The sequence below is a fragment of the Geospiza fortis genome, unplaced genomic scaffold (assembly GCF_000277835.1).
Source record: "Geospiza fortis unplaced genomic scaffold, GeoFor_1.0 scaffold183, whole genome shotgun sequence".
Lineage (NCBI taxonomy): Eukaryota > Metazoa > Chordata > Aves > Passeriformes > Thraupidae > Geospiza > Geospiza fortis.
This window is the reverse complement of record NW_005054447.1, coordinates 758,327-769,892: the sequence shown is the minus strand read 5'-3', so window position 1 is coordinate 769,892 and position 11,566 is coordinate 758,327. Positions and strand designations below refer to the sequence as shown.

General features: G+C 57.7%; 1 protein-coding gene across 1 annotated transcript in view; it reads left to right on the top strand.

Moving 5' to 3' along the window:
- Window positions 1-11,566, top strand: part of CEP164 (centrosomal protein 164) — a 28,337-nt gene that overhangs the window by 7,724 nt on the left and 9,047 nt on the right. The window contains exons 7-14 of the mRNA XM_031062406.1: window positions 593-676; window positions 2,146-2,229; window positions 5,505-5,587; window positions 8,680-8,895; window positions 9,894-10,028; window positions 10,168-10,384; window positions 10,971-11,048; window positions 11,241-11,372. Coding sequence (XP_030918266.1) covers window positions 593-676; window positions 2,146-2,229; window positions 5,505-5,587; window positions 8,680-8,895; window positions 9,894-10,028; window positions 10,168-10,384; window positions 10,971-11,048; window positions 11,241-11,372 — 1,029 coding nt within the window. The remainder of the gene's footprint in view (window positions 1-592; window positions 677-2,145; window positions 2,230-5,504; window positions 5,588-8,679; window positions 8,896-9,893; window positions 10,029-10,167; window positions 10,385-10,970; window positions 11,049-11,240; window positions 11,373-11,566) is intronic.

Here is an 11,566-nt window from a genome sequence, read left to right as displayed (position 1 = left end):
GATCATTTCTCGAGTTCACTGATGCGTTATGTCTGTAAGAAATGATGAACTGCAAATCTGAGCCTGGAAAACGCTCCGTGCCCTGAAGAGCTGCGGGTGCTGCTTTCCCAGGCTCATCTCTGTGCTCTGTGCACCTGAGCTGTTCTGCCGAGGTCAGCAGGGCCACAGGGTGCTCCCATCGAGCAGCTGCAAATGGCTGGCCATGCAGGGGCCCTCGCTGCACTTAGGCACAGCAAAGTGGAATTTTAAAGTGCTTTTGTGGCTCCAGTGCTGTGCTGCGTGCTGGGCTGGGAGCTCTGAGAGCTGCAGAGATCCTTGCAGATGGAGAGGAAGCAAGTGCCTTGTATCAGGGGTGTTCAAAGAGCAGCTCCTTGCCCTTCTGGTGCTTTGTGCTTGTCCTGTGGGTCACACATCCTTGTCCTGTGGGTCACACATCCTTGTCCTGTGGGTCACACATCCTTGCTGTGTTCCCCATGATGTCCAGTCACCTTTTCTTCCCTGGGACAGGCCAGGTTTGTGTTGGCAGCAGCAGTGCCCAGGTGAAGCTGCAGGGCTGGGACCTGTGCAGGCTGTGATGGGTTTTTCCTCTCAGCTTTCAAAGGCATCCGGGGTCAGTGGCTGTGAGCAGGACCTGCCAGGCTCCCAGAGCTCCGACCATGAGGTGCCTCAGCCTCTGGTGAGTCACCAAAAACTCCTTTTTCTCCTTTTTTTTCTCATTTTTTTCCTCTTTTTTTCTCCTTTTCTCTCCTTTTTTTTCCTCCTTTTTTTTCGCCTTTTTTTTCTCCTTTTTCTCCTTTTTTTCTCCTTTTTTTTCCTCCTTTTTTTCTCTTTTTTTCCTCTCCTTTTATTCTCCTTTTTTTTCTCCTTTTTTTTTTCTCCTTTTTTTTCCCCCCTTTCTTTTCTCCTTTTTTTCTCCTTTTTTACTCCCTTTTTTTATCCTTTTCCTCCTTTTTCTCCTTTTTCCCTGGGGGTGGGCATCAGCTTCCCCTGGCACGGTGCAGTGCCCACCTCTGCAGTGCCCTCCCAGGTGTGGTGGCACAGCCCAGCAGTGCCCCGCTGCCCCTCGTGGCTCCTGGGGCTGGGGTGAGGTGATATCCCTGCAGAACTGGGTCACACAGAGCTGGGAGCCTGCTCGGGTCATTGCAGAAAGGAAAAGAACGATGTAAGGGTTGGGCTTGGGGGGCTCAGCAGCTTTGCTGAGCGGGCTGTGCCTGGCTGGACACCCCACCCTGGAGGGGAGAGCAGCCCTGGGCTGGGGGAGATGCCCATCAGCATCTCTGCAGCTCCGCAGGAAGCTGCCTCTGCCATCTGCCAGTGGGAGCAGGGGCAGCAAATGGCAGGGAATGTCATTATTGCCCGTGTGGCACCAGCCTGTGTGGCCAGGGGCTCTGCCTCGTGTGTGCAGGGCCCAGGGCTGCACAGGGGGATTGTCCCGAAGGGGGAACACCTGGGGGGGCTGGCTGTGAGCACAGAAATCCCTGGAAATGTGCAGCAGTAGCACCAAGGGGCTGGGAAGATGTGCCCTGTGACCGTGTTCACAGGGGTCTGAGGATGAGGGAAGAGATGAGGATCTCACTCCATGTTTCAGAAGGCTGATTTATTATTTTATGATATATATTATATTAAAGCTATACTAAAAGAATAGAAGAGAGGACCTATCAGAAGGCTGGCTAAGAATAGAAAAAGAATGAAAACCAAAGGCTTGTGACTGACCGAGACAGTCTGGACAGCCGGACTGTGATTGGCCATTGATTAGAAACAACCACATGAGACCAATCACAGATGCACCTGTTGCATTCCACAGCAGCAGATAACCATTGTTTGCATTTTGTTCCTGAGGCCTCTCAGCTTCTCAGGAGGAAAAATCCTAAGGAAAGGATTTTCCATAAAATGTGTCTGTGACAGTGTCCCCTTTGGGTGTTCCTTGTGCCACCCCCTCCTGAGGTTGGTGACACAGGAGGGTGCACTGGGGGTGACAGAGCCCTCCCAGAGTGGCACTGGTGTCCCCTGCTCCCCCAGGGAGGGGAAATGCTGCTGAGCTGCTGCCATTGGGGTGCTGAGGGGGGTTCTGAGCTGTGCTGGGATATTGGTGTCAGCATCTCTGCTTGCCCATCACAGGCTGATCCTTTCTGCTTTCTCTTTCAGGGCTTGGACTCCAAGAGCCAGCTGTCCCAGGAGGTTCTGGGTGTGGGGACCGTGTCCCCTGATCTGGACAGCCCCAGGAGCCAGGTCAGGGCTGTGTGGGGGATCGGGGGGCTCTGGGGAGCCCTGAGGTGTGGTGCTGTCAGTGAAGGCCCTGCAGAGCCGAACAGGGCTGGGGGTGTGAGGTGCCAGGGGTGCCAGCAGCAGCAGCTGTGCATTGTTTGTTGTGCAGGAACACAAGGAGCACAAACCCTGAGCACAGGTGGCTGGAGGGGTGTGCACAGGCAGCTGCCCTGGGTGCTGTCCCTGCCCCAACAGGAGAGCCAATAGATAAATGGCTTTTCCTGGGGAATGGAGGGAGCAGAGCCTGTTCTCCTTTCTTCTTTTGTCAGTGTCTTTTGTGTCCTTTTCTTTCTCCTAAGCAGATGGGAAGGATTTGTGTGGCAGAACACGATAGAATCAATGGGAAGAAAAGGAGGTTAACTCCCTCTGACAGATTTTGGTAGAGGGAAGCTTATTTTGAAGCATTTGGTTGCCTTGCCTGCTTTAATGCAGGGGGGAAAGGGGCTCCTTTGAGCGGGTCTGTGGCACATGGAGTGAGCGTGTGTGCACATGGCTGTGTCAGCCTGGCATGCAGCACTGCCCAGGCAGCTCTGCCTGCAGATTGCTGTGATCTCTGCTCCATCCTTGCCCTCTCAGCATGGCTCTGAGCTGCTTTGCTCAGCCCCACGTTCCTCCGGAGCCCTCGCAGCCCGTGTCTGTAGCTGCAGCATGCAGCTGGGGCTCCTCAGCCCTGCCCTGGCTGGGAGCACATCAGCTGCTCTGGATTTGCCCCCGGGTGGCAAATCCCACCTGTCCAGCAGAGAGGAGCGATCCTGTCTGCAGGGCTGTGTCTGGAGAGCACACCTGTCCTCTCGTGCCTCATAATGAGCATAATCAGATGTGAAGGGAAAACAAAACCCGCGCCTGCCGTGCTGGGCCTCTCCTCCCTGCACAGCTCTGTGCATGCAAATGCTGCTGGGAGCAGCCACGGTGGGTTTGTTCCAGCCCTGCTTGGGGAGAGCTGGGTGTGAAATGGAGCTCCCTGCAGAACTGCAGCTGCTCTTTTGTGTCTCTGCTCAGAGGCTGGGCTGGAGGAATGTGCCTGCTTCCCTGAGAGGGGCTTGCCTTGCTTTGAATTCATGGGCAAAATATCCTGTTCAAAAAAATACAGATAAAAATGAAAGGCACCTCTGGCAGCTCTGTGAGCACAGAATTGGAGGGGGTTTGTTGGTGTGTTTTGGCAGGAGCTGTGGTGGGGCAGAGGCTCTGTGGGATGTGTCCTGCTGGACCTGGGAGAGGGGAAGCTGCTCCTTCCCCCTTTCCCCTTTTCCTTTTCCTTCCCCTTTCCCTTTTTCCCTTTTCCCCTTTCCCTTTCCCTTTCCCTTTCCCTTTCCCTTTCCCTTTCCCTTTCCCTTTCCCTTTCCCTTTCCCTTTCCCTTTCCCTTTCCCTTTCCCTTTCCCTTTCCCTTTCCCTTTCCCTTTCCCTTTCCCTTTCCCTTTCCCCTTTCCCCATTTCCCTCTTCCTTTCCCCTTTCCCTTTCCCCTTCCCCAGACTGGAGGTTCAAGATGCAGAACTGTGGAACTATACAATATCCCAAGCTGGAAGGAACCCACAAACACCATCCAAGCCAAACCCCACCCTGTGCCCTGTGAGAATGCTCTGTGCCCATTCCCTGGGGAGCCTGGGCAGTGCCAGACCCTCAGGAGAAAGGCAGAGCTGTGCCAGGTGCTCAGTGCTGGCGCCTTGCAGCGTGGTGTGAGCTGGTGTGAGCTGGGCCCGCGGGGTCTGGGCTGTGCACAGGGAGGAGGTGGCCCGGGATCTGTCAGCCCTGTGTTCACACAGCTGGTTCTGTGTCTGGAGCGTGTGAAGTGTCCTGCGGGGATGCAGCTGGGCAGAAAACTGAGCTGCTGGGGCTGCTGGGGCTGCAGGGATCCTGGGGCAGCAGGAGGGGCAAGGATCTGACAATTCCACAGGCAGGGCTTCAAATCTGCCCTCGTTCCCTGCAGATGGGGGCTGTCCTCACCTTCCCAACGTGTCCTGAGGCTCCTGCAGCCCGTGGTTCCAAGGGAGGGACTGGGCAGAGGGGCAGCAGGAGCCCCAGGGCTCAGAGGGCTTCCCTGGGAGCAGATCCCAGTCAGGAGCCCTGTGCAGGGGCTCAGAGCAGTTCCCTGGGAGCAGTTCCCCTTCAGGAGCCCTGTGCAGGGGCTCAGAGCAGTTCCCTGGGAGCAGTTCCCCCTCAGGAGCCCTGTTCATGGGCTCAGAGCAGTTCCCCTCTCTCCAGGATGATTCCTGCCCCGTTTTTCTGGCTCCTGCCCGTTCCAGGCTGCTCTGACCGGCCCGTTTGGAGCCAGGAGGCGTTTGCTGAGCTCCTCGGTTCTGGGGAATTGCAGCCATCAGTCACAGGGGCAGGAGGGGCTGGGTGGGGGCCCTGCCCAGGCTGATGTGATGGGAGGTGACAGCACTTGCAGGGAACCCTTCTGCCGTTTGCTCTGCTGCACATTTGCATTAATTACTGCGGCGTTAATTCCGCCCTGCCTTGGCCCTGCTCCACGCACAGCCCTGTGCCAGGGGCTGGGCTCGCCTGCTGGGATCCCCAAAAACCTGGGAGTGGGCCCTCCCTGCTTCCCCTGGGGCTCACAGGTGAGGGGGGAAGTCCTTGCCCTCCTCAGGTGTCCCTGCTGCAGGGACAGAGGGAGCTGGCACGAGGGGAAGGAGCAGCTGATTATTTCACATTCAGATGTTTTCTATTCATATTTCTGGTATTTACTATGCCACAAATGAGCCAACTGAATGCTCAGTGTGCTGCCAGGGGGGCTGGGTTGCTGAGGTACCCTGGAGTCAGAAATGCCTGGACTGGTGACTCTGTGCAGCCCCTCACGCCCTGCCCCAGAGCCCAGGTGGGAGGCAGGATTGTGGTTTTTGGTCCCAGACAATGCATCCTGTGCTTCATTGCCACAGCCCTGGCTGTGTGGGACATTTCTATTTTAGGAGATTTCTCTCCTGTGCTTTCCAGGGGATTCAGGATTGTAAAATGACCTTCAGGAAAGAAAAGCCAAACCTGTGTCCCCAGTTCTTGGTGCTGGCAGGGAATTAATCTTTTATCCTGAGAAAGCTCCCAGGCCTCCCCTTGTGCTTCTGGAAGGATTCCTGGGATGGTTGGAGACCCCTGGGTACCCTCAGGAGAGGAGCCTGGCACATCCAACATTCTGGAACAGCCTGTGGGTGCCGCGTGGCCCAGCTGATTCCTTCAGCAGGGCTCCTCTGAGGTCTCTGATGCTGAGGGAGCCACAAACTCCACCCTGTTTGCTTTTACCTGCAGGAGCTGGGAGAAGAGGACAAAGACCAAAGCAAGGCCAGTGTGGAGGAGGAAGAGCAAAGGAAGGGAACAGAAGCTGCTGAGAGGTATGGTACAAACAGAGGCACAAGGGAGGCCTGGGCAGCTCCAGCTCCTGCTGCCCTCGCTGCAGTGCTCACTGCAGCCTGCCCAGGTGTGCCCTGCACAGCTCCCCCTGTGCTGCACCTGCCCAGGTGTGCCCTGCACAGCTCCTCCTGTGCTGCACCTGCCCAGGTGTGCCCTGCACAGCTCCCCCTGTGCTGCAGCCTCTCCCAGGTGTGCCCTGCACAGCTCCTCCTGTGCTGCACCTGCCCAGGTGTGCCCTGCCCAGCTCCCCCTGTGCTGCACCTGCCCAGGTGTGCCCTGCCCAGCTCCCCCTGTGCTGCAGCCTCTCCCAAGGGTTTCCCACTGAATCTCTCTGCTCCTGCTGCCTCCTCCTCCCTTTCCCAGCAGCTTCTGGCTGGCTGGGCAGGGGCAGTGCCAGCCTGTCCTTTCCCTGGGGCTGCCCCAGCTGTGCCTCCCCCACAGCTCCCACTGCCCTTGCCAGGGTGCTCTGAGCTGGTAATGCCCTGTGCTGGCTGTTACCAGGGCAGATGTGGCTCCTGGGCCCTGCCTGGTGCCACCTCGCCGGTCCTGCTGGGCTGAGCCTGTGGCTGAAGCTCTCAGATGAGAGCTGTCAGAGCCCTTGGCCTCCAGCAGTCACACCTTCTCCAGGGCACTGGGGACCAAGGGGCTGCTGCCTGTGCCAGGAAGGCCCGTGAGCAGAAGCTGCAGTCCATCCTAATGAGTGCTCTGTGGGATTTGCAGCCTTGTTCCTGGAGGAGCTGTTGGTGTGAGGGTCTCCAGAAACGTGTTCTGCCCGCAGGAATTGTCTCCTTATCCCTTGGCTCCTGCTTCGCAGTGAGCATCCTCTCTCTGTCTCTCTGTGTGCCTGTGGAGCTGCTCGTGCTTGCCCTGCCTCTCCTCTCTGTGCTTCTGACACCAGCCTGCCTGCCAACACGCCCAGCTGTGATGGGGACAGCAGTGTGAGTATGGCTGCAGGGCTGGCACACCTTGGGCACGCTCCCCAAGGGCCTGGAGAGAGTGGGATAACCCAGGGAAGGGCCCCAGCACTCTGAGCTGCTGCCCATGACAGCCTCAGCTGCCCAAAATGCCCACAATGAGGTGCTGGGAATGGTGTGGAGCTTCCTGCAGCTCTGGCAGCCCCAGGCAGGTCCTGTTGGCAGGCATGGCTGTGTCACCTGTGTCACCTGCACACCTTGTCCACCTGCAGCAGCCCCCTGAGCTCACCTGATCTTGTGTCCCCTCTCTTGTGCTGCCCAGTGAGAGGGATCCCAGTGCTGCTGAGACACGCCTGGAGCCCTGGGGGTTGGAAACTCCCCGTGGGGAGGAGGCTGTGCAGCAGCAGGAGGGAGCCCTGGACAGCCTGGTGGATCCTGAGGAGCTTCGTGGCCCACAGGACGTGTAAGGGCTTGGTGGCAGTGCCTGGGGGCAGTGTGTGGCTGTGACAGCCTTCTGTCCTCCTGTCCTCCTGTCCTCCTGTCCTCCTGTCCTCCTGTCCTCCTGTCTCCTGTCCTCCTGTCCTTGTGTCCTCCTGTCCTTCTATCCTCCTGTCCTCCTGTCTCCTGTCCTCCTGTCCTTGTGTCCTCCTGTCCTCCTGTCCTCCTGTCCTCCTGTCCTTCTGTCCTCCTGTCTCCTGTCCTCCTGTCCTCCTGTCCTCCTGTCTCCTGTCCTCCTGTCCCCTGGGGTGGCTGCAGCTGGGGTTGGTGGGCACAGCAGGGCCGTGTCCCCATCCCAGCAGCTGTGCCCCTGCCACAGTGCCAGGTGGGCAGGGCCAGGGCAGCACTCAGCCCTGGGGCTGTGGCTCAGGCTCCCTGGGATGAGGGGAGCTGCTGCTTTGTCTTTGGGAAAGCCCTCCCCGTGCACGTGTCACTGTGTCGTTCTCCCTCCCTGAGAAACCCACACTGAACCTGCTGAGTGAGGCTGGGCTGGGCACAAAGGGCAAAACCCCACAAATTCACCCCATTTACAGCCACTGGGCACCTTGGGGGCAGTGGAACCGTGGGGTCAGAGCTGAGCCCCTGCCCAGGCTGCTGTTGTGTGCTGCTCCAGGCTGGTGTGTGTGGGCTCCTACCTGCAGCTCAGGGCATGCGAGCTGCTGAGTCTGCATTCCCGTCAGTGACACAGCTGCAGCTGCAGAGATCAGGCAGTGTCTCTGGGGACAGGGCGGTGGGGAGGGAGCTCTGCTCTCCCAGGAGCTGTGCAACTGTGTGTGTGTGTGCTGGGGCTCCTGTGCAGCACAAAGTGGGCCAGAGAACGAGGTGATGAGCAGGTGGAATTGCTCTGCAGAGCAGCCTGGTGAAGGACACCTGGTGGAAGGGGGACACCATGAAGGGGGACTGTTCCAACCCCACCACTTTGCTGTGCCTTGCTCTTTGTGCTAATGGCTGCAGAAATGACCTTTTCTCTCCTGACTGGAGGCTGAAAAGCTGGGGCTGTTATTTCCCTGGTTCCTGGCAGGAGTCCCTCTGCCTTGCCCTGCCAGTCTCAGCATGGTGAGACCCTCCTGCTCCAGCCTTCACGAGCAAAGAACAAAAATCTTTCTTCCTAGGCTAATCTCAGTTTTCCCCTCCTTCCCCTTCAGCTTATAATTTTGCTGCTGTCTCTCTGAAAAAACACTTAATTAGGACCAGATTGGGTTTGAATTTTTGGAGTGCTGAGGGCTTTCTGTTGCCTGGAGCTGGCACATTCCCAGCACACTTTAGGCTGCAATTGCAGAGGAATACCTGGTCCATGAGAAGCAGCAACCCCTGGGCTGGGAGCAGGTACTGATGGCATCTGCTCCTGTGCCTGGCAGCCTGGCCAGGGCTTTTCCTCAGGTCAGATTTTATTGTCCTCACAAGGTGAGCTCTGGTGGGCCAAAATCGGAGTCATTTGGGCCTGGAGTGCAGCTGGGGCTGGGTTCAGTTGATCAGCTGGAGATTCTCTGGACCACCAGTGATCCTCAGGAGCCCCCTGAGGTCAGCAGGGAAGCTTTTGGAGTAGGTGGCTCTGAGACTGTTGCTTTGGACTCGATGCTCTGTGGAGGAGGTTGCTGTTCCTTTTATGTTTCTCTGTTTTCTGTCACCCTTTTGCCAAAGGAGCTTTTTGTCTTTGGTAGGCAACCTGAGAAGGAAAGGGAGCAGTCCTTGAGCCAGCCTCACGATGAATCCCTGGAGGAAATAGTCAGGGAGGTGGAGACGGAGCTGGAGCAAGAGGAAATACATTTATTTCAAGCAAAGGAGGAGAAAATCCAGCGATTCCAGGAGGAGATGAGGCAGCAGGAGGAGGAGGAGGAAGCTGAAGAGCTTCATCAGCAAAAAGAAAAGCCCCTCAGGTACTTTCCTTTTTCACTCCATGTCCTGCAAGCCTTTCCAGGGTGGGATTTCAGTGCTGCTGGGAGTGGGGCAGAGCTGGGGAAGGAGCAAGATCAGGGCTCTCAGGAGGAGGAGGAGGAGGAGGAGGAGGAAGCACAGGCATTGGCACAGGCGGCTCTGTGTGCGAGGATCTGCACACCCAGCTCAGGAAAGGGCCCTGGCGCCCTGGCAGAGGGGCAGGAGGGCATCCTGCAGGCTGAGCTGTGGTCACACACTCACAGCCAGAGCTGTGGCTTCTGCTTAACCTGGGAGGAGGTCCCAGCTCAGTGCTGGAGCTCTCCCACCTGGCAGCTGCTCACATCCTGGGTAAATGGGAGCATCAGAGGTGAGGTTACCCCAGAGGAGCTGGATGCAGCTCTGCCAGGGGCTGTTCTACACAGGGCCTTCCCCACGAGGCTCCTACAACAGGGCAGGGATGGCTGTGGGAGAGCAGGGTCTGAGGGCAGGGCTGGGGCAGCACTGGGAGCTGTGTCCTTTCCCTGGGGAACTCTGCTCTTGAGGTTTCTCTGTTGTCTTGCTGGCTTGATGCTCATGTTCTGAGCAGCCAGAATCAGCATGTCGACGTGGAAATCGTGGGGATGCAGTCTGGGTGTGAAGGACGATGCAGAAATGGCACCTGAAGGGGAAAAAAATGTGTAGCAAAAGGTATAAGATGGAAATGTGGAGCTTCCAGATGTGCTAATGCATCCAGGTACCTTGCCTGGGAGCCTGCATCCATTTAATGAGAGTGGATTTCACTTACCTGCAAAGAAAAAAGAACAAAACCCCCAAAACTATGGTGATATAGCAAGTTTTAAACCCACACTGCTCAGGGTTGGTGCTGGGGCTGCATCTCCTGTGCATCTCCAGGTCCTGCAGGCGTGGGGGAGATGAATGTGTCACCCCAGCTGAGCTGCAGCCCTTGCACACTGGGCTGGGACATACTGAACCCATTTCCTTTGGTTTTCTTTTCTGTCAGCGCTCCAGAAGAAGATTTAGCAAAGTCTGAGCAGGAAGAGGAAGAGTTGCTGCTCAGAGAGGAAAAAGCCAAGAGACTGGAGAGGCTGCGAGCCCAAATGGCCTCAGAGGTGGATGCAGAGGAGCAGAGGATGAGGTGGGAGGTTCTGCTGCCCCTCCTGGGCTGTGCAGGGCTGGTTTGGGAGGGGAGGGCTGGGCACAAACCCAGCAGGGATGAGCTCTGGGCCCCCTCCAGTGCTGGATGCCATGTGTGTGCTCTGTTCCACACCCACCAGGGCAGAGCAGGAGGCCAGGCTGCAGCAGCTCAGGGAGGAGTGGCAATCCCAGCAGCTGCTGGAGAAGGAGAGGCTGCAGAGGCAGCAGCAGCTTGCCCTGGAGGAAATGAGGCTGGCAGCAGAGGAGGCCCAGCAGAAGGAGATGAGTGAGCTGGAGCAGGAGCAGGAGGAGTTCCTGAGGCAGCTCAGGGACAGGTTGGGCAGGGAGAAGAAGAAGGTGAGATCTTTATTGCCAGGCAGGGCCAGGCTGAGCCCGTCCTGGCTGGCAGGGCAGTGCCAGGTGTGGGATTGACTCACGCCTGCAGGGTTTGGGGACAGCTCTCTTGGGCACCAAGGGCAGGTGCCAGGGCTGTTGGAGGCACGGGGAGGTGGGCAGCAGGGCTCCCCCAGTTGTTATTGCAGTGGTGATTAACTAACAGTTACTGCAATGGGCACTCTGCATTGAAGACGAGATAAGGATCACAAGATAAGGATCAGGGTGGGTGTCCCCAGCCCTGTTACCAGATCAGAACTGAGCCTCCATCAGCTCCCAACACCTCTTTGGCTGCTGCTTCAGCCCTGCAGGGCCCTGGGCAGCCCTCGGTGGGGCAGTTCCAGTCCCTCCAGCCCAGCTTGGCTGGGATTCATGGAGATCCCCTGGAGGGAAAGCACAGAGGGAATGAAGGCGCTTGCAGTGACCCCGTTTGGAGGGAGGGGGTCACTGCTGTGCCTTTTGGTGCTTTTGGACAGGATTTCATTGCAAATGCACCTCGTCCCCACACGCAGAGCTTTCCCAGCAGACTGTTGTGCTCGTGTTTCTGTAGGCAGCAGAGGAGCTGGAAGAACAGTTTGCCAGGGAGCTCCAGCAGCTGAGGGCTGCAGCAGAGGAGAAGCACCGCGAGGTGAGGATGGTGTCCTCAGAATGTCAATTGCTGAATGTAAAAGGTGGCCAGGGAGGGTGGCATTAGTTTTTTCCCCCTCCCTGGCTGTGGTTCTGGTCTGGCTCAGTGTTTGGCCGTGCCGTGCCCTGTGGAGGGCATGGGGTGGATCCTGTGCAAAGGCTGAGGAGTCTCTGTGGGTGCCTTTCCTGACAGGTCATTGCCAGCCTGCAAGCCCAGCTGGCAGAGGCACAGAGCAGCCAGGAGGCCCAGCTACGTGAGGAGCTGCAGAGAGCAGACCAGAAAGTGCAGGAAAAAGCCCTGAAAGTGAAGGAATACGAGCGTGAGGTGAGCGGTGGCTCTGTGCTGAAGGTTCTTCACGCTCTCAGGTGTGGGGAGAGCTCTGGGTGCCCACGTCCCTGCCTTGTGGGGGCAGGACATCCCTCAGCACCTCACCTGAGCGGGGTGAAGGCTCTGTGCTCCCCAGGACACAGTCCCTGATCCCACTGTGCCCTTGGGCTGGCTGGGGGGCTGGTTTTGGG